This window comes from Penicillium waksmanii, assembly GCF_028829765.1.
Source record: "Penicillium waksmanii strain IBT 27052 chromosome Unknown utg000005l:1.0-5232799.0:1.0-5237142.0, whole genome shotgun sequence".
Taxonomy (NCBI): Eukaryota; Fungi; Ascomycota; class Eurotiomycetes; order Eurotiales; family Aspergillaceae; genus Penicillium; species Penicillium waksmanii.
This window is the reverse complement of record NW_026643252.1, coordinates 4,086,606-4,107,437: the sequence shown is the minus strand read 5'-3', so window position 1 is coordinate 4,107,437 and position 20,832 is coordinate 4,086,606. Positions and strand designations below refer to the sequence as shown.

At 50.7% G+C, this 20,832-nt stretch overlaps 8 protein-coding genes across 8 annotated transcripts; 1 reads left to right on the top strand and 7 right to left on the bottom strand.

Moving 5' to 3' along the window:
• Positions 1 to 70: 70 nt before the first annotated feature.
• On the bottom strand, positions 71 to 1,176 carry N7481_006444 (uncharacterized protein; the record flags this gene model as incomplete). Its single annotated transcript, XM_057265663.1, has 2 exons — positions 71 to 619; positions 817 to 1,176. The coding sequence occupies 2 exons, from the start codon at positions 1,174 to 1,176 to the stop codon at positions 71 to 73; spliced, it is 909 nt and encodes a 302-aa protein (XP_057123383.1).
• A 1,162-nt stretch (positions 1,177 to 2,338) lies between these two features.
• On the bottom strand, positions 2,339 to 7,104 carry N7481_006443 (uncharacterized protein; the record flags this gene model as incomplete). The annotated part of the gene is made up of 5 exons (XM_057265662.1): positions 2,339 to 2,497; positions 2,553 to 2,741; positions 2,807 to 3,000; positions 3,071 to 3,784; positions 3,852 to 7,104. The coding sequence occupies 5 exons, from the start codon at positions 7,102 to 7,104 to the stop codon at positions 2,339 to 2,341; spliced, it is 4,509 nt and encodes a 1,502-aa protein (XP_057123382.1).
• A 553-nt stretch (positions 7,105 to 7,657) lies between these two features.
• N7481_006442 (uncharacterized protein) lies at positions 7,658 to 8,158 on the top strand (the record flags this gene model as incomplete). The annotated part of the gene is made up of 1 exon (XM_057265661.1): positions 7,658 to 8,158. The coding sequence occupies one exon, from the start codon at positions 7,658 to 7,660 to the stop codon at positions 8,156 to 8,158; it is 501 nt and encodes a 166-aa protein (XP_057123381.1).
• A 654-nt stretch (positions 8,159 to 8,812) lies between these two features.
• On the bottom strand, positions 8,813 to 9,555 carry N7481_006441 (uncharacterized protein; the record flags this gene model as incomplete). Its single annotated transcript, XM_057265660.1, has 3 exons — positions 8,813 to 9,028; positions 9,132 to 9,401; positions 9,460 to 9,555. The coding sequence occupies 3 exons, from the start codon at positions 9,553 to 9,555 to the stop codon at positions 8,813 to 8,815; spliced, it is 582 nt and encodes a 193-aa protein (XP_057123380.1).
• Positions 9,556 to 10,710: 1,155 nt separating this feature from the next.
• On the bottom strand, positions 10,711 to 12,109 carry N7481_006440 (chitin synthase export chaperone; the record flags this gene model as incomplete). The annotated part of the gene is made up of 7 exons (XM_057265659.1): positions 10,711 to 10,922; positions 11,000 to 11,339; positions 11,411 to 11,504; positions 11,584 to 11,671; positions 11,749 to 11,854; positions 11,934 to 11,969; positions 12,080 to 12,109. 7 exons carry the CDS (start codon positions 12,107 to 12,109, stop codon positions 10,711 to 10,713), a joined length of 906 nt encoding a protein of 301 aa, XP_057123379.1.
• A 1,022-nt stretch (positions 12,110 to 13,131) lies between these two features.
• Positions 13,132 to 14,665, bottom strand: N7481_006439 (dienelactone hydrolase family protein; the record flags this gene model as incomplete). The annotated part of the gene is made up of 6 exons (XM_057265658.1): positions 13,132 to 13,286; positions 13,373 to 13,484; positions 13,572 to 13,823; positions 14,033 to 14,184; positions 14,328 to 14,411; positions 14,605 to 14,665. 6 exons carry the CDS (start codon positions 14,663 to 14,665, stop codon positions 13,132 to 13,134), a joined length of 816 nt encoding a protein of 271 aa, XP_057123378.1.
• Positions 14,666 to 15,297: 632 nt separating this feature from the next.
• erg4 (c-24(28) sterol reductase) lies at positions 15,298 to 16,938 on the bottom strand (the record flags this gene model as incomplete). The annotated part of the gene is made up of 1 exon (XM_057265657.1): positions 15,298 to 16,938. The coding sequence occupies one exon, from the start codon at positions 16,936 to 16,938 to the stop codon at positions 15,298 to 15,300; it is 1,641 nt and encodes a 546-aa protein (XP_057123377.1).
• A 1,015-nt stretch (positions 16,939 to 17,953) lies between these two features.
• On the bottom strand, positions 17,954 to 19,879 carry N7481_006437 (RING-type E3 ubiquitin transferase MAG2; the record flags this gene model as incomplete). Its single annotated transcript, XM_057265656.1, has 1 exon — positions 17,954 to 19,879. The coding sequence occupies one exon, from the start codon at positions 19,877 to 19,879 to the stop codon at positions 17,954 to 17,956; it is 1,926 nt and encodes a 641-aa protein (XP_057123376.1).
• Between the last annotated feature and the right edge of the window lie 953 nt (positions 19,880 to 20,832).

Sequence of the window (20,832 nt, the reverse complement as noted above, 5' to 3'; positions counted from 1 at the left end):
GGCATGCAGCCCCCCTTTTGTGCTTTGGACTTCGAACAACGGAGTATCTAAGTAAACCAAATTACCATCCTCAGAGCGGATCCGAATTCCTTGATCGCGGCATGCGAGACCCCCACTCCCTGGACTTCATCTCCCTCCATTCTTGCGCCATTCGGCTTTGTGGCTCCTCGTGAGATTGCCCTTCAATTATATCCACACCTCTCCATTGAGGCGGGACCCGGTCGTCAAGATTGCCGACCTGGAGACCAGTCCAATACAGAACGATTGTATCCCATTCTTCTCCTCTCAGAGTGTATCTAGAGAGGTTCTCTGGATCATCGAAGATCAGAAGTGCTGAGTTCGGGAGGCAATATGTGATTGCGGTCTCGAGAGAAGGGGAAGCGTAGAAACCAGGTCCGAACTCGTTGTTCATGTGTGAGTTCGTAATAATAGGGTAAAATAAGGTCGTAAGGCTTATAAAGCCCTTGTGTGATCGTTTGGTATAGCTTTCGACCATTTTCAGGTCCCCTAAAAGACTCTCAATTCCTTCTGCAAACGTTGCTCTCTTGCGGTTCCACTTGAGGGTTGCTCCCAAGATGTTTGATGGGAATGGAGGGCGGACAAAATCGGAGCAAGGTTTCTTAGTGGAAACTGTGGGAGTGCGTCATCGAGGCTCTCAAACGTAAAACAGACTCCTGGAGGCTCCTCCGGATCAAGAAGACGTGCTACCAATTGTAACCCTCATGGGGGATCTAACTGTCTGGAAGACTAATGTGGAAGAAGATGATCTTATTCTCCCTCTCCTTCTGTAAGAGATATCTCTGTAGGTACGTGTACCGTGCTAGATTCCCATGAAACCAGGTTCATATACCTCTTTGGGATTTTGTTTTGGTCAAATAACGCCTCGATTAACCAAAACCAGGTTCCGCCATGTGGAATCTTGTAGACTTCGTCCTCCAACTTATGGCCCGGGTCGAAGATGAGTTCATTTAGAACCTCCACTTTCTTCAGCCAGAAGATGCTTGATAGAGAGCCCACAATAAAGCGGCCTTGCTCCACTCCGGGGTCGAGATACTCTGCAATTTCATCGGGGATATCTCCAGGGTATCCAAGGTCGGAGGTCCATACTGGTGCATACTCAGCTTCCTGCAAAGTAGTAGCTGGGCTGCGTTCTTCCTCCTCGTTACCTGCTTCCATCTCTGCGATCCTTCTTTTAGGGATCGGTTTCAGTTGAACTAGAACTGATTTAAGCGGCGTTCCTGTGCCTGGAGTTATCGGGCTCAAAATGGCAGAAGTTGATGATATAGAGCTGGTTTTCAAAGAAGGTGTCGATGCTAACGAATGTGTTGACGAGGAAGATTGAGAATGGGATTGAGATGTGGACCGTAAATCGTATCTGTGTACTTGAAAAGTGGTTGGCAACGGAGGTGGTAGGTGCGAGGGATGCGGTTTCCCGGATCAGGCATAGTAGCTCATATCGAGAAAAAGTCCTTGCCAGGATGATGCCACAGCGGTGCAAACTTGGGGGGCAGAGCAATTGGGGAACCAAATCTCCCTATTCTTAGCAGAGAAGCGCGGGAGGGAAGAATTGGGGATTCAGTATTGAAGTAGTAGTAGTAGTAGTAGTAGTAGTAGTAGTAGTAGTAGTATATAGCCCGCCGGCCGAATTGATGATTTCAAGGTTCCATAGTGAAGAGAGAGAGCACTGGGTACAAGCTTCAAGTTCAGACCAGTCAAGTAAATTGTACGCCCAGTTATACAGGGCAAGAAAAACACAACGCCATGCATTCGTACATACACCATAAGGGCAGATAAAAAACATAAGGCAAGTAGAGATGCGGGAAGAAATGCCATCGACATTCTTCGAGGCCTTCCATAAAAAGAAGCAAATGGAATGGAAAGAGCGAGAAAGAAAGAAAAAAAAAGGAAAAGAGAAAGCAAAAATAAAACTATGAAAGCCTGAGCAATAAGAAGAAATTATCGCCCGAAGAACCCGCCCCAAATGCTTAATACCCAGGGTACGCAAGCATAAAACTATTACTTAGACAAAGACTGGCGCCAGGGGCAATGAATGTCCATCGGCCAAAATAGAAAAGAAGCAAAGCCATTTCATAAAACAAAAAAGAGAAAAACGCATTGTGTTGCCAGAATTTTCAACACCAGCCCAGTCCAGTCCGTCCCAGTCCGTTATTTCTCTCCTCCATTCATTTTCTTCGGGCTTCGTGCGCAGGGGATGTCGTTACACGTCATGCTGAAAGACAAAGATGCTGGCGTCCATCATATGATCGTAGAACGTGGAAAACTGCAGGCAGTAAAAATGTAAAACGAAATAAAAAGTCGAAATAGCAATCATATCTGTTTAGATACTGTGCAGTTCGCGGGTACGACGGGACAGAGGAGCGATCATGCGTAGAATCGGGTCCTGCGGGTTACGCTCTGCGACTGCCATGTATAGGTTGTTCAAGCGCTGCCCGAGAATATTCATGATGTTGGGAGTAATTTCACGCAGGTCGTTGTCCTAGAATTCAGTCAGAAGGTAGCATAACGGGTTGGAAGTTTATATAACAACATACCATGGGGTTCACATTGGTGAGCACCACATTAAGCCATCCCAGACGGGGACCAACGTTGGTTGAAAGAGAGGATGTAACTGCCACACCAATCGAGAGCATGACAATGGCAGAGAGGCTGGTTAGGAATTGAGGGTTGACGCGAATGAAGAAGTTATCGAAAAGATCGGCCTGTTGGCTGGATTGAATCCACTATAGAAAAAAAGAAGAGTTAGCAGGGGGTTACATGGACGGCTTCAGGGAATGTGCAAACAAACCTTGATCGATGCCTCTTCCACTTTGTTCGCACCGAACATCCGGGTGATCTCTGCCAGCTCGGCTTGTTCCGGGGTGGGAACAGCAGGAGCAGGAGTAGGGGCCTTGGCCTGGGCCTGAACAGGAGGCTGAGTAGGAACCGGAGGTGCCGCAACATGGGCGACAGGGGGGAGCCGGGCCAGTTGGCTGAGGGGTGCTTCGGTTCACCGGTCGCTGGGGGGTATGCGCGCGATTCTCAGGGCGGGGTTGCGGGGCCTGTCTGGCACTGGGGTGCTCATTCTGGCGAACCTGGGCCTGGCCCTGGTTGGCAACAAGGGTATTGACGGTGCTCGAAAGGCTTCGGAGCATGGCCGACATCTCATCCATCTTCACCTGATCGTTCCGGCGCTGCGCTTCCAAGTGCTTGATCTGGGATTGGAAGTGGCGTTCCATGTCGCTCTCCAGCTTCTTGGTACCGCGTGCCATATCCTCGATCACAGGGAGAAGAGAGCTCTGCAGAGCCTTGTTAATCTCAGATCCAATGAGAGGACCCAGTTGCTGCCCGACGGAGTCCGAGACGGCCTTCATGACATGAGGATGTTGCAAAGCACTGGTGACGACCTTGGGAAGGGTGTGGCGGAGCTCATGGCTCAGAGAGCTACCGAGTTGCTGAGAGACGACGGTGTTCAGTTGCTTCCCAACGGCGGCAGAAGTGGCATCGGTGACAGCAGGAAGGACATCGTTCTTGATGCTCTCAGAAACAATGCGGGCCAGGTTTTTCTCAACATTGTCCGACAGAGTGCTGGAAACGAGGCGAAGGACTTGATCCTGTTTCGCGGAGGAAGCAGCATCCCAGCTGCGGCGCTCCTCATCGAAGCGACTCATCACTCCCTCCATTTCACGACCCAAGCTCTGGTTGAACTGTTGGGAAACGGTGCTCTGAAGATTCTCGAGATGCTTATCCAGAGAGAAAGGAGCCATCGATGAAGTAGAAGTGATTCCTATTGAAGAGAGGTAAGAATAAGTTGGGGAAGGTGGGGAGAGGAAGTGAATGTGGAGTGAACTTACCAGAAGAGTGAGAGTTGTCAGTGGGAAGGTGCTCAACACCGACAGTCGCAGTTGGCTCCTTCGCTTTGACGGTTGCCTCAGAAATGGCGGAAGAGGCAGAAACACTCTTCTTCTTCTTTTTCTTGTCTACCTTCTCGGCCTTCTCGGCTCCGTTAGGTGCAGGCGCAGACACAGGGACAGGCACATTCTCAGCCTGCTCCTTCTTCTGAGTCTTGGTGGGCGACGCATTACGGGACGCAATCACACCAGCAGCGGAGTCAACGAGGTCAGTCTTCTTGGTGGGCTCCTTGGAGGTTCTAGAAGGAATAGAAGCAGCGTCACCGTTGACCGAAGGATCATCAGTGACGTAGCTTGGGAACGACTGGAGTTCGGTAATTTCAATAGTACCTTCCTCGAGACCGTCTACTGGACGAATCACCTTATTGTCAGAGGTCCATCCCAGGTCCTCCTTCTTGATGTTCAGGCAGGTTACTCCTCGCGAGTGCATAACATACAGCTCGAACAGACCAGTCTCCTCATGTCCTCGCTTATCGGTGGCACTCTTCGTGACCGGAAGGAGCTCCAAGCTTCTCAACTGGCCCTTGGAACCGAGAGAGATCTCCCGAATTCCACTCAGGCATGCAGTTGAGTCGGGCTTGGGCAAAGTGCTGTCCTTCTCGGCGATAGCCTTGATGTATGTCGCCTGTGACATCGGCGACAGGTTGTATCTCGGCGCAGACAAGTGAACAAAGTAGATCGAGTTGCGAGTAGGGTGTCCAACAACAATAATTCCCGAAGAGGGATGGTAGGCGACGCTACAGATGGCATCCGACTCGTTCTCATGAGGGAACTTCAATTCCTCCACAGCCTTGCCAAGCCCAATATCCCAGAGCTGCAAGGTGTGGTTCTGCTTGAGTCCAACCAGGACATAGCGCAGCGCCATGGAGCGCGAGTAGGCGCGAAGCTTGTCAAGGAAAAGCACCGAGGTAGGCCAGGATTTCTCGGCGGGAGAGCCTGTCACAAATGTGTTCAAAGGCACCCGAATCTCATTCGGAGCAGGACCCTCGACAACGCTAGCGCTTGCCAGGAAATCACGGATATCCCAGAAGCGAAGACGGCCTGTCTTGTCCAGGGAGGCGATCACAGTGTCATCTTCACTGAAGGCAAAGTCCTTACCGGCCTTACCGGTAGAAATCTTCAGGGCACGCTCTTTGAAGAACTTCTCGGTGTTGACGGTGCGCTGAGATCCAGTCACGCTGTAGCTGGCGTTCATTGCAGCCTGGGGAGAAACGACGTAGATGTTCTTGCCGCGTCCGATGGCGAACAAGTCCGGGTGACGAGTGCTCCGCTTGGCCCGCGTTTTCAGCTGGCCGCCGGAGGTATTCTCGTCAGAGGCCGGGAATGGAGGGAAGATCAGGCTCTCGCTCTCCAAGGCATCCAACTCAAACAGGTCCTTGGCATGGCGCGAGATCAACGCCCAATAGACGGTACCGCTGACACCGATGCCAAGAATAGCCTGTACATCGGAAGATCCGGTCGTCGGGGGAGACGTACACAAGGTAACGTTAAACACACGGTCCCGGGTAGAACGGAAGACCTGACGGTCACTTCCATCATCCTGGCGAATAATCCTAATACCGCCAGTCTTCGCGAGAGCATATACAATGTACTCGGAAGTAGCAGCCGTCAGGGAGCGATCCAGCTGATCAAAGTCCTTCTTGAGACGAGCGATATCCATAATACCGTCGTCGCGGAAGACCGCAAACTTTCCAGATTGCGGCTTGACATTGATGGAGATGAAGGGCTTCAGGGGGAAGTTGTGGACAGAAACAATGCGCTCTTCCTCCTTCTCGGCACTATCCTCGGCGCTCTCCCAGCTATCAGCAAGAGCGTCGATGTTTCCATTGCCATTGAGAAGAACCGTTGCTGTGGCAGCAGCAGCAGTAGCAACAGCAGCAGCCTCCTTGATCGAGTCATCCGAATCGGCAGCCTCTTTCGCTTCAGGTGCGGTTTCCCGCAGGTTACTGGCGATCGAGGAAAGAACTTCCTGAGTTGTCTCCTCCTCTGTAGGGGAAGAGACAGTTTCTGGCTCGGATGAAGGTTGGGCCTCGCTTGCGCTAAGAGAACGACCAATTTCGTCCACGAGGCGACCAACAACATCATTGACTGCTTGACGCTGCTCAGGTTCCAGAACAGGCTCCTGGTTCCGCTTCTTCTTGGGCTGCTGCGCCGGCTCAGAAGCTTCCCCAGCACCCAAGTTTGCGGTGACGTGAACAGTGGTCTTCTCCACGACCTCGGCAGCTGGGGTCTCACCACCCGATGGGGGCTGTGGAGACTTGTTGCGAGGGGAGATAGCAGCAAGCTGGTCAAATGGGTTGCTATAAGTGAAGATGGAATTGTTAGAGGCTGAGGCTGCGACCGTCTCCGGCTGCGCAGCTTGCTCAGGACTAGACTCCTCAAATTCCACAGTTGAATCGGCAGTTTCCTGAATCAGGGGCTCGGTAGTGACAGCCTGAGCCTGGGGCGAAACCGACTGAGTCTCCTCAGTCGCTGGGGCCTTAGGGCCGGCACCGAGCATGTCCATCAACATGTTGACATAGTGTCCACGCGGTTCCTCTGGAGCCTCGGACTCGTCATCCAGCTGGGTGACGAGGGGAGCGGCGATAGGAGCGGCCGGGGCAGCAGCCGCATCAGGCCTGCCAAACATCGAGGCGACGAAATCCGACGCGGAAATATTTCGTCCGTGGGGAGAAGTCACCTCCTGGGCCGGCGGGTAGCGAGCTTGTTCTGGAGCAGGAGCAGGGGCAGCAGGCTGAGGAACAGCGCCAGACCCTTGGCTAAATCTCAACAGGTTGAGCAGGTTGGCCGCACGGTCAGGGTTGTTTGGCTGCGGCTGCTGCTGCTGCTGCTGCTGGTGCTGGTGCTGCGGCGGCGGTGGCTGCTGAGCCCACTCGGGGTAAGGAGAGGGCACGTTGGGGCTAATGATATCGGAGCCATGGTGAGGCGGCGTGTTCAAGGGAGAAGGACTATGCATCGCCGACGCAACCTGAGGGTGGTGATAACCGTGCACCTGGGGATGGGGATGGGGATAGCTCGGACCATCATAGGGCGGCGGCGGGTGCGGTGGATGCTGCGGATGAGGCGGGAACATGCCTGGTGGGTATGGCTGCTGGGACCGTTGCTGATGGATATGCTCCTGGCCAGGAGCATTAGGTGGCGATGGCCTCGGCCGAATGCTGGCCAGGAGGGCTTGCAGATCGTTGGGGGTGGACATTTCTGCCTCTCGCCTCGAGTGACAGGCGACCTCCGCACACGAATACCACAAGCTTTGCGAGCTCTAAAAAGCTCTCTTTCGAGAGGTAAGAGAAATCAAAAATGGATATTTATAACGCAGTCAAAGTGAGTGGTTGAATTGGATGATTTGTGAATCAAAAGATAGACGTGAATGAAGAGAGTCAAAGGATGTGGATGAGGAAGAAAGGAAGGTGGTTCAATTTGGAGTGCAGCGAAGAAATGCCGTTAAAGGGTTCACCGCCCAACTAAATCGGGTATTGGCCCTTGTTACGGAATATCATCTCATCATTCATCAACTTGATCCGGTTTCTTTTTTAACATTTCATATGGATCTCACTCAGTAGCCGGAATCTCGGCCTGGGTACTATAACCAAGGATATACTGGTTGATTTTATAAATCACCTTCATCAGGCCCTCCTCCCTCATCACCACCCCATCACCACCCCCATCAGCCACCATGTTCTGTCTACGGAGGTAAGAGCAACTCCCCCCCCAAACTTATCCTCACCACAGAATATCAAAAATCAAGAAAGATGAGACTAAAGACCTTCTTTTCATGCACATACAGCTGGCTCCCTCTCCTCTTCATCCCAACAAACGCCTCCCCACTCTTCATAATCTCCTTCGTCGCCCTAACCTACATCATCCACCGACCATGCATCTACTGCTCCGCCCTCCTCCTCATCCTCTTCGCATCTTCCTGTCACTGGTCCGACCGCTGCATCTTCGATCTACGCAGTAACTGGTTCGCACCACGCTACAGCTCCTCCTCTCCAACAAATTCAACCTATCAATCCGGCAACGCCACCATCGCCGCCCCCATCCCCGGCGACAGCCTCGCGGGCTTCGTCTTCGACACATTCAACTCCACAGCCAAAGCGCTCGCCAGTGCAGCGGTAGAAAGTGCCCAGAATCGACTCGGGGTGGATTCAAAACCTGCTGAATGGACGGGTGTTGGGCTGGAGTGGTTGCGTGATGTGCTGGGTCGACGTGAATGGACACTCCCTTGTGTGGATGTGAAGGTTCGGCTCTAGATGAATGGGTGGAGGAATAGGAAAAGTTTTGTTCTTGAAGCAATGCATGGTTTTGTGAATCTTTTTTTTTCATCGGGGGGGAGTTTCTGTGATGGAATTTGAGTGCATGCTTGATTCATTCAGTCTTGCTGTCTGGATTTAGATGGCAATTGTGCATTTTCACTGCTTATAAGATGTTTGCTTTCACTCCAGAACGACCTATTTGTCGTTTTTGTCTAGGGTTGATTCAAATTTGTATTGTACATATCATATGGCTTTTTAATGATTAGATGGTTATGTAAGGGAATGGTTTCCTAGTACTATAACTTGTGCCTTGAGAGAGTAAGAAAAGAGGTAGTCTTTAACCAGGTCTCCTAGTAGCTTCTATTACTGGACAGTTTCACTTTTCTACCGTAGGGTAGCTAACCAGGAGGCGGCATGTGCTAATTTGAATATGCAATGAAAACCAGGATAAAATAGTATTTCCAAGGCTAAGTGAGAATAATATATGCCTGTGACTTTTGAGATATACTAGCTAGCAATAGAACATAAACACTATCATGATGCACATCAACATATCAAAACCAAGAAATTCGGCAATCAGACCAAAGCAACCAAGTACTAGTATCTCCATTCCAAGTGCGTATACTACTAATACTAGTAGTAGCATTAAACCTAAATATCAACAGCCCCAGACGCAAGATCCGCCTCCTCCTTCGTCTCCGTCTCCCTCTCCGTCTCCGTCTTCTTCATAAAAGATTCAAAATAAGCCAACACCGCCTCGGGCACATGCTCAACCACAGTCTCATTACCACCAGGCTTCGACACACAAACACCCAAAGAAATCAAGAAATTGTCAACAAGGGGCACGCAAGCCGCACAAGAACAAATCTAGCAAATATGATATCATATTAGTATAGTATTTCAACTTAGCAAAAGTATAACATGATTCAAGCTCATTTCATGCCAGTGGTTAACGCGATTGGCGCCATACCTGAGCTAATCCATTAACCAAACACCTCTGCAACGCCGCCGGATCACCACTAGAAATAGCAGAGACGACGCAAGATGCTGTCCCCGAGAGTCCGAGACATGCAGCTAGGTTACAGGCCGGTGGCATTTGGTTGATTGCGAGGCGGTTCTGTTCTCGTACTAGGTAGGATCGTGGGGACTGTGTTAGTGTGGATGTTTTGCTCTGGGGGTGTGATGACGATGATAGGATGACGAGTAGGATCAGAGAATGATCATGATAAGGCTTAGAAGTCTGAAATTCTTGTAGTGATCTCAGGGGAAGAAAGAAAAGAAGCAGACATACAAGCTACCGTGGCATTGTTTTCATCGAGAGTATCCGATTTATCGGCGTAGGCGGACTGACCAGCTAAAGCTGCGAGGGCGAGGATAGAGATGTGGAAACGCATGATCACGGTGGAAAAGTTCAACTTGGGAGGAGAAAAGAAGGACACAATATTCCTAGATTGATACTTTAGATTCAATCGGTGCAGACTTTAGTCAAATGCCAAAAGATTTTGCCCAGAGTCTGCCACTGGGGTATATATTGGAAATTACTAGTAGTACGAAAAACCGAACCTGCATCCATCGAGATTTAACTCCAGACAGACACTGGCAGCAGAATATACTTTTTATGACTCGGGCCAACGACGTCGGGGTTCAAGTTGCTTGCACCCGCAAGCCATTCCCGAATTCGATATACCACTTGCATTTACTCAACTCAAGCGGCAAGGGAACACACTGCAGGAAAACTTGAACAATTACTACTAGTACAAAGAATGGACGTCACACCCCAGGATATCGTCACCGGGATGATTTGGACGAATTAAGATATCGCGAGGTAACACCGAGTCGCATCGAGATTCCCGTCCAGCCCCCTTTTCCATTTCCATTCAATCCATGCACGTTGGCCATTTTGAGTGAACGGTCTTAAGAAGACTGGGGAAGATAAAATGGCGTTGTTCCGCGAAAAGCATATTTATTGACTGTCCGACCTACCCTCCTGGCTAGTAGTAAGAACTTGAACGATGTCAATGTGCGCTATATGTGATGAACAAATGCAGTAGTGATGAATGAACTTTAGATTATCAACCAGGATTATAACATAGATACATGACGGAGAGGATATCTGGCAAATAACAGAAAAAAAGAGGCAGAGCAGAAAAATATGTCAGGCAAGGTGACCTCCCGTTTACAGATCACAAATCCCACCCGCGGAGAAACGGGGCGGCGGATACCAAGACGAAACCGCCGCGAAGGGGGAGAAGGGGGGGCACATAGAAAGAGATAAGGAAAAGGACAGATAAAATCGTGAAACATGACCCAGAGGAATGTGGTATCACAGCGTCCAAAAGCTCTGTTCGTCGTTGACAGAATTTCGTCACCAGCAGAAAAGAACTGACTGAACGGCTCCCTCCACCTCCAAGCCTGGAGAGAAAAAAAAGCAGAAACAGGAACAGAACAGATGTGTGTACGTACGTATGTATCAAACAAGATAAGTGAGAAGTGAAAATATGCGCGCAATAAATCAAATCAGCGCGATAAACGGAAAACGGAAACGACTATTAGTTGTATCCACCACCAGTAGGCAGGGGCCAGTCGTCCTCGGTAATACTGCTCCAAAAAGACCAGACACCGATAACGGACAAGAGGGTGAAGAGCGTTTCAAATAGGGCACCGTTGATTTTGCCGGATGACGCCTCGCAGAGGTGGACACTGATCACATATTGGAAAATCTGGCCAATGGCGAACAGGAGAGCTGCGCCGGAAAGATATACTGTAGGAAAAAAGGCGTCAGTAAAGGAATACGTTCTTTTAATTCCTGTAAACTTCGGAAAGTTGGGATTGACATACGCATTGGTCGGAATTCGCCCAGCACACGGAGTACCAATACAGCCTCAAAAGCGAAGAACAGAACCAGGCAAACGAGCGGGAATAGCTGGTAGAGAACGTAGAGACCGATGTTACGGTTGTCGTTGCCGGCACCGGTACTAGACGCGAAATGGCCGGTCCAGTCGAACGCAGTATCCAAAGCAATGTAGCCGGTACCGATGAACAGGGCCAAGGACGAAGCGCAGATGAGACCGATAGAGGCGGGGGTGCCGTCATCAAGTAGCTGGAACCCCACGAGCGCATTCATAAGAAGAATCCAGCATGTGGCAGTGATCGACGCAAGGTGGACGGCGGAAAAGCCCTACATCCAAATCAGCAAAATGCCCTGATCGATGCAAGGATATATGATATAAATCATCTCTCAGTGCTCACCTTTCGAACGGAGTCATGGATCGGGATACCACCGACGGTGAAGATTTCGCAAATCTGAATAACGATGAAGCCCAGTAGGAATAATTGCATCTCACTAGACGATGTCAGTATACCAATCCTCGCGCGCAAATCGAATTGACTCCAATTCGGAGAATGAGGGGGCAAATGCATACCGACGCCCGACAGCAGCATGCTTCTTATCCGACCTCCATAGCATAGCGAGAGAAACGAGGATGGCGAGGAAAGCCAGTAAAATGGAGCCTATATCCCGCATTAGCCACACATGGAAGCTTAAAATTGATAAAGGACCCTCGTGCATTCCAGAGCGCGCCACATACCAAGATTAGCGAGATGGCGACCGCCACTCAACTCGATTCCATAGAGAGGGCATCCATCAAAAGTTCCATTGGGACCAGCGTTCGGCGGCTGATTGTCCAAGAAGAGCTGAAAGAAGAAAAAAGACAACAATTAGTACCTGCGCGTATATGGATCGCGAAGAGGAAACGAGAGTAAATTGACGAACATTGCAGACGGGTAATAGCGAGTCGCGACAGAAGTCCTGTAATAGCGGGATTGGGGTCAGCGGTCAGAGTCTGCCTAATTGGGTCTTGGGCGGAGAAGGCGCGGGAATTCGGAGAATCCAGGGGCGCGATTGGCAGCGAGACTCACGTGGAAATTCCCGAATTGTGTTGAACCCATAGTTGAATGTCAAGCCTTTAACCCTGGGGAGGGATGAGGAGAGAGGGGAGGGTGGCCGTGGAAAACTCGTCGAGCTTGGAAGTTGTATTGCGGACGGGGCTCAGTCGTCCCCTGACCCGCGTGTGTTGAGGGGAGCGGGCAGGATGATGAGGGTGGAGTGGTGGAGGAGAAGAGGTCGAGCTCCAGCGAGAGACGAGCCACTGTAGGGCGAGGACTTGGAGTCAAAGGGCGTGAGGTTAACGAAGGTGTAAGAGTGAGTAGTGAAGAGGAAGTCGAAGTGGAGTTGGAGTGTTAGTGCGGTCGGGACCAGGCAGAGTGCCCCGGTGTCTCTCGATCAAGGAATGGTCGACGCTAGTGCTTAGCTTGGATACGATAGTTTGTTGGATTCTCAATTTTGGGAGGGTGGATTTCCAATTGGGAGGGAAATTATTGGGGTTCAGGCCAGGGACGAGTACGAGTATACCCAGGTAATACTATTATTCTGTTATTCCAGGGCTACTCCATACTGTGCAGTGGCAGTGCCAGAATGACTCCAACCTTGGTCCCATCTAAGAATAGCACGTCCTTTCCATGGTTCATGGTATCCAGGACTACCACTCCATACCTTCTCACTATATACTATGTACTACTCGTATGCACTATTTCCTCATGCACGGAGTCCATCTAAACATTGGAACCCTTCTAGGCCCTGTGATCGCTGCCCTTGCGTGGCGCAAATCGATCTGGTCGACTGGTCGACCCGGCGACCCGCCGATGTGCCGCCACTCGATCGACGGGATCGTCTCTACACGTTCCAAGCTCGGTTTCTTCACGCTTTAGCCCTGGAGTACTACCATCTCTGCCATATATGGAGTTTGAAAACTTATTTCAATTTGATCTGACTTTAACCATGGAAGTTACTAGTATCACTTTCCATCTTTATTCTCCTCCAACCCTGGAAGACCTCATTCGTTCCCACTAGGCTGCAAGTTGAGAATATATCCACGCTCCATTGGAGTAGATCAACCGCATGCTAGATCGATCTAGCACACATCCTCAACAACCAATTCCTTACCATCATGCTCTCCCAGATCTAACTTAAGCGTACGTCCAAACAGCTCCAGCAGCATCTCAAAGCACGACTTGGTAATAGCAGGGTCGTACCGACCCTTGCTGAGCTCATCGCGAATGAAAGCATCTACATCATCATCATAATCTCATAGTCAGCAACCACATGCCCGGGAACTGGGAAATACCACAGCACTAATGTGCCCTCAAACTCACGCTGTGCCCAGGCAACTTCATAGAAACTGAACAAAACACCCTTCTCATGCAGATTCTTGCGAATCAAATCCCGGCCCTCGGGCGGAACGTGTGTATCATTTTTGCCAAAGATCTGCGAAGCGTTAGCGTTAGCATTAGACTCGATTCTCCCCGTCTGGGACCAAAGCAAAAGGACGCGGGCCCCGGGGTGCTGGCCTACCATCAAAAGTTCACCCTTGATATCGCCCGTCCTCGCCAAACTGTCATCATTCTTACCCCGGGCCAGGGTCTTGCTGTGGATATCCGTAGCAAAGTAACACACAGCCGCCTTGACCCGACTATCGAGTGCACAGCGGTACGCAAGATGGCCGCCGAGACACATACCCGTTGCACCGACGCGGCCGTTGCATGTAGAGAGGGAGAGTAGATAATCGACTGTCAGGCTTGCGTCTTCATCGTAGGCTTCTAGCTTCTGCGGTGATGGAGTGGAGTCAGCATAGTAGAGCACAGCACAGCATAGCATAGCACAGCCACTGATCACAGTATAGGGTCCTGAGTCCCCTTCTCCGATATAATCATGAGCATGGCATAAGTCCATTAATTCACACGACTGTCGGTGAATCCACTCCACTAGAGTATGGAGTATGTGAAACTACCCCCGTGGCTGGGGTGGCTACTTACTTTACCAATCTTCCACGCATTCCCTTTATCGGTGTCTTCAGCGTTATACTGCAGTGGCTCGGGACCGGTAAATTCATGATAACTCGATGGTGCGGCGACGATGTACCCCTGGCCGGCGATTTGGCGAGCAAAACGTGCCACAGGGCCCGTGACTATGAAGATTCAAGATTGGTTGTCAGCAGAAGATAAGATAACATGATTTTCGATAGTTTTGCTAGCATAAAGTAGCGCATTCAATCTAATGATAACTTGAACTTGAATGAAACTTGAAGCTCAGCCTCTTCATGTCCCTTACCTTGATAAATCTCGCTGAAGATAGCTACACCGGGGAATCGTGCTTTGGGATATCCTGGGACAGTGGGGTGGAAAACATATATGCCTGTGTAAATCGTATTAGCATATAGTTATAGTTATACTTGAGAGCTGTAATTTCTTTTCTTTTCTTTTCTCAAAAAAAGAAAACCCGGAAAAAACCGAAAAAAAAGCTAGGGGCGATATTTTTCGAACGGTCGAAGCTTAAAAGCTAGCTCAAGGAAATGAGGGGCGGATGTTCAACTTCAAATTGTACATACGCATGCTACCCTGGCCATCGGCCTTGGTGGGAACGTCGACGGTGGTTTCTTGGACGAGCATGATGTTTGAGTGAGCTTCTCTTTGCCGGTCTTGGTCAATTGAAATGGATGTTGGAGCTTTCGCGAGCTCCAGTTGGAAGAAAAGATAAACTTGAGCTTGAAGGAAGCGCGGGGGCCCCAGTCATGTGCCGGCTGACAAAGTGCGCCGCGGGCGCCCGGTGAACGTTGATGTCAACAACTTCAAGTTTTGAAATCAAGTTTCCATCTAATCTAGTGCCTACCAATAAAATGCATTGTAAATTTGAAATATTTTTCATTGGTATATTTTGATTGAACTAAATTAAGTAAAGAAAGCATAAAGAAACTTGAAGAACCCGAGGAATCCATTGAATAATATACATGGAACTGAATGTTGAATGGGCCCACTGCGAGGCGTTCGATTTTCAAGACAAGACACCGCGATCAGCGGAGCCATGGCAAGCATTATAAAGATCATATCTCGAGTGGTGTCAAAAAGGGTCCCAAAAGTGCGTCGTAGCTATTTGAGTGAGCTTTTTGAAAGCACAACCGCCCGGAGCCGCTGTACAGCAAAAATAGAAAAAAGGAGGGATGGGCGAAAAGGGGAGGCCCGATTATAATCCTTAAAGGACTTTAAAAGACGTACTATAGGAGGTAGGGTTAGCGGTTGCTTCATCAGGGACGAAGGGAGATTGAATTGAAACTCACAGGAATGAACAGATAGGGAACCTGTCGCTCGTACTCGGCCCAGGTCTCGCCATACTTGATGCGGCAGCGCTGGATATCGCGCAGCGCACGGTGTGAGATCATGCAGGCGAAGAATAGAGGGTAAAACCAGGGGAAGGGGCTAGAGAAACCGGTGATCAGGCCCCAGTTCAGGGCGAAGAAGAGATCGCAGGTGTAGTGGATCTTGCGGGCCTTGCCGTACCAGCCATCGACCAGGATCTTGGAGCCGTCGGCGGTGGTGAGGGTCTTGGGGTTCTCAACAGTCTGCCATGGCAGCTGGGGGAAAGTGTTGCGCTTGACCATAGTGCCGCGCTCCTGCTGACGGAAACGGTTCTTCTGGCTGTTGGTTGTGTCCCACACCCAGTAGACAAAGAGGTATGCGACGAAAAGGAAGGCCAGGAAGAATCGGTTCCAGTGGTACTCGGAGGGGTCGTGGTTGGCCAGGTAGATGGTGCAATGGCAGTAGCTCAAGGGGACACCGGCCAAGTTCCAGAAGATGAGCATAAAGCCCCACTTCTCATAGTACATATCCCAAGTGGACACAATGCACTCCTCACCCTTGGAGCAGGCATTGGCGTAGAGGAAGTGGGCCATGACCAGGAACATGACCTCGCCAGAAACATAGCCGTAAACCTCCCATTGACGGGCGGCGGCACCCATGGAGAGGAAAAGCAGAATATACCAGGGCAGACGGACCTCGAAGAACATCTTGAAGTCCAGAATACCGAACATACGGGGGTTCAGCTCAGCACCCATGAAGAAATCATAGATCGGAGCGCCGGTCATACGGTGCTCGGCGCCACGAGCCAGAGCCGAGAAATAGGCGACGAACGAGACGATGAAGCCAGACAGAATGGCAACGCTCAGCAAGGGGCCGAACTCATCGATGATGGTGTAGAGCTTGAAGAGGCCAGTCGTGTGTAGAACGATAACCAAGATAATGCTGGTATAGAAGGACCAGACGGCTGAGCAGTAGTAGGGCAACTGCTTGTTACCCGAGTGCGGCAGAGGACGTCCCATCATCGACACACCGGGGAGCAGGATGTAGCAAGCACCCTCGAAGATGAAGAAAACCCAGTAGATAGTCCACGCCTTGAGAGACGGGAATGCGCCGGTGTAGACGAGGTTGGCCATGTGAGCGAAGAACTCGGAGAAGCTCTGGCCCTCCGCGCGGGTAGGGAACTTGCCATCATAATAGGTTGCGCCGATCCACATGTAGTACATGAGCATAGGGAAACAGATCATCATGGCCAGCACACCAGGCGAGCCACCAAATTCCTTGTGTCCGCTGTAGTCGACCTTAGGGTCCAATCCTTCTTCCCACCCGTCAACAATGCGCGATTCGGTCTTGACCTGGGATTTCTTAGGGGTCGAGGCCTTGCCATTGGTGGCCAACTTTACAGGAGCGATCTTCTCCTCTTCCTCCTCCGAATCCTCGGTCTTGACCCTAGCGGAGGCGCGACGGCGAGTGGTGGACTTGGAGCGGGATCGGGGAGCAGGAGATCCATTCTCAAGGCCCTCATCGAAGCCTGCTGAGCTCTTGCGCGTGGAGCGACGACCAGGGGTCTCGATGTAACCGGGACGATCCATTTTCCTGAAAAGAGAGAGGAAGAGGATTAGCGATTGCGATTGAGATTAAAAAGAAGTAAAATCCTAGAAGACGAGTGCAATTGCGGCGCGGGTGGGCATGACAGGGGGGCATCATATAGCCAGTCGCGACAGGGTGGATCGAATCGCAAAGGAGACTCGGAGAACCCGAGAACCGAGAAGCAGAAAAAGTTGAAATACGTACTTAGGGGTCTTCCCCGTTTGAGAGCGAGTCAAAGTCATGATTGTCTACTCGGAAGTCCGAGATCCGACACTTTCAGGGCAAGGAGGAGTTGGAAGGTTGGGATGAAAACAAGGACAAGTAGGAAAAACGAAACTGGAATGTTTACTTGGAGCAAAGCGGCGTGGGGACGGCAAAATTACCTCGAATTACCTGCAGATTACGATTACGTCCGGCTCGCGCCTCACCCGGCGGGCGTGGGCCTGTTTTGTTCCCCCACAATTACGCTTGTTGTCCTTCCGGTTACTACCATAGTTGCTACTACTAGTAGTTAATTATTGCTACTACTACTCTTACGTAGTTTATTTAATAGCTGCTCCAGTCGCACCCTGGGAAGCCCCGAAGCCCCGGGTCTCCCATGCATGGTCGCGGGCGTTATTTTATTTTAATTTTTCTCCTGCAGCGGCGATCCCTGCGCCAAGACGGTCGTTCCCTTTTCATCATAAAGTACTCACAATGATTATCTGGAATAATTTAAGTTTCCCCTCAGGTCACTGTAGGAAATTCATTACTGGTAGCTTCTATGGACAAGTGAATTTCTATGTTTATTTTGCTTTCAGATAGTAAACACCAGATGAAAATGTTGGGACTGGAATGTGGGCCCACTGCGGAGATGTCAAGGCAAATCGATACTATAATGCAATGAAGCAATGCCACAGGAAAAGCAATGAGAACATCTTGCAAGAGAAAGAATCAAATTGCACAATTCGCTCCGGGAGAAAAAAAAATAAAATAAGAACAAAGCCCGGGATCCGGTGGACATGGAGTATTTCAAGCCTATGCGCCGCGGTGGCTGTTGGTTGACATTAATGTAATCTTGCCCTTCTTCTTTTTCTTACTAGATTTGGATGAAGAGGGTCCCGACTCCTGATTCTCGGGAGCCGTTTGGGCGATGACTGCTGACTCTTGCTGTGCAAAGAGCTCATCTTCCCACCCTGCTAGCCATCCATCATGCCGGGGCTGGACCTCCAAAGTTGGAGATGTTGATGCAATAGCCGTTGTGCCCCAAACGGTGCGAACCCCAGGCGGACTGCCGGAAGGTGAGGCTAATGCTCCGAATTGGGATGACGCGCGTGGTGGGGACGCTGAAGAGGCACCAGCGTCAAATACCGCAGAATCGGCATTGCTGGACAATGGTTGGAAATCATGAACATTGAAAGGCGCATCGCTGGAATTTCCAATACTTGGGCGCTTGCGACGTGCAGCGGCCCATCGTTCGTCATCTTCCTTCTTCTCTGCGCGAATGCGGTCTTTCTCCTCGCGGGCTTCTTTGTCCCGATTGCGCTTTCGTCTTCTGTCGGTTTCTGTCCGGAATTGCGCGAGGACTTCAGGAACCACCACATCCCTCCAGTCGCACTCAAGGAAGCTCACCTCACAGCCGTAGGGAAGATGCCCAAGATATTTAACACGCTTTCGCAGGTCATCATCGACCATATGACCAGTTGAGATGTGCTCTACCCGGGGTAGTATGGTCGCGGGGAATTGAGCATATTCGCCGAACGCAGCTTTGAGAATCCTGATATCCAGTGGTGACAGATAAAACTGAGGCAAGGCTTGATAGAAGTAATATGGTTGGTCCGATGGGGGTGTATTTTGTGCCTCTTTGCCTCGGCCCTTCGACCGAGTCTGCGATTTGGGCTCGGATTCGAGTTGAATGTTCTCCATGATCTCCGGGAGACGATCCGTTTCATCTGATGTGATTGGTGTTGGGGTGGGTTCCGCGGCCGGATGTGTCACGTCCGTGCTGGAACTTGGCGCCGATTCCTCGGAAGAGCCACTAACCGGCGGAGCCGCATCTTCACTGGTGTCAGATACCACAACGGGATCTTTGGCAGGTCTGGAATTCGCTTTTTGCCGAGTGATGGTGGGCGGATTGCCAATCCCCTGAAGCTTTTCCTTCGCCTCGGAGATCGCGCGGACGGCCTTCCGGGACCACGTATTCTCATCCCCAAACAGCAGCTCGTCCTCAACCTCCTGTCTCCGGAGATCTTCGATTTCTGTGTCGTATTGAGCAGCCATGTAGTCCTCGCCACCTTTCATGATTCGAGAGTAGTCGGCCACTTCAGCCACATGGTACCAAGGGATATCCTCTCCCTTACCAATAGTTTCACCACCATCACGAGGAAGGGCAAGAGTGCTGCCAGCTTCACGCTTGACTAGTCTCAAAACAACATCCCCGCCTTCCACAGGGAGATCGCCTTCTTGGCCCCGGAACCATCGGACAGGGCGACTCTCCGAGGCGTAAATCGAGTCCCAGCAAATTGGACATTTCTTCCACCGAGGCTTCTTGTCAGGGACATGCTCTTCACCATCGGACGAATGCATATAACGAATAAGGCATGGAAGACAGAAAATATGGCCGCACCGAGCCATTCGCGGTGCGACCGGTATAGACAAACAAATGGGACAGCTGGCCGCCTGAGTCTGAGCGGAAACCAGGACCTGAAGAACAGATGCCCAATCTAGATGTACATCTGCATTGGCTGCTTGGGCATGATAATTGAGATCCGGGGAGACAATGAAGCGGTAATTGGCATGGACATATCGCGCTTTGTCCACTGCATGGTAGCCGGACCCTGTGCCCGATGATGCATAGTGCCGAATGTTGCGAGGGGGTGGTTGATACTGTGGTCGAGGAGGAAGAGAGAAATTCATCAAATGAGTAATGGACGTCTGTCCTTTGCGGCTGTTGGTAGATTTCATGACGGCCTGGACAAGGGAAAATGGGTCAGCAGGGAGCCTTTGAACCCCATCCAATTTGGAATACCCACTGATTCACTGTAATCATCATCATCCAAAAGTCCTGGTTTCTTTTGTCGTTTGTGCTGATTCTTTCGGCCTTGATTGTTGCGCGGCGTCCCCGAGTTCCTCGACGATAGCCCGGCGCCAAAGCTTCCAAAGCCTCCTGCCCGTCGCTGGGAGCTGCTATCGTTTGAGGGAGTAGAGTGATAGGCGGCAGGCCCGGCGGGGGGGATTTGAGATATTTGCCGCTTTGGAAGGAGTCGGAGTTTGTCCACCACTTGACGACATCTCCAAACCAATTCTCGTGGGTCAGATAGCTTGACGTCGATTTTACACAACCGAAAGAGCGTAAATCCTAAATGACCGTTCGGGGAGCTTCAAAGTGAGGCTCTTCGTAAGTTCCAATCAAATGCAACGCTTGATAAGGTAGGCGATCAACCAACAAAGAAGAACAGAAATGTGTCCATCCAGAGTACCCAGAGTACCCTAGCTCAGTCTGAGAATGCAGAAGAAAAGTATGAATAGGCCAAGCCTCGAGAGGCCATCTAAAGAATAAAGATGGCGACCAGGATTGGCACGCTGAGTACATCGCGATGGCGGGCGTCGAGGAGGGGCGGGCCATGACATCGCCGGGCACACGTGCCGGTGACTCAGCATTGCTGACTAACTTTGATTTGGGAAGGTCTGCACTTCATCAGCTTCGCTTCCAGCAGGCGTTGAATGAGGGACCACGTCTCTTTCGACCACTTTCCCTTTTCACCGCATCTGACATACTCGTCTCCCTCCCCTTGAAATATTTTATTTTACTGTGATTTCATTATTGAGGTAAAAATCAAATCCTGACCTCTGTCTCTCATCCCGCGCATTGTCTCTTAACCATTCAAATCTCCAGCTCTAGCGATTCACACTCCCCG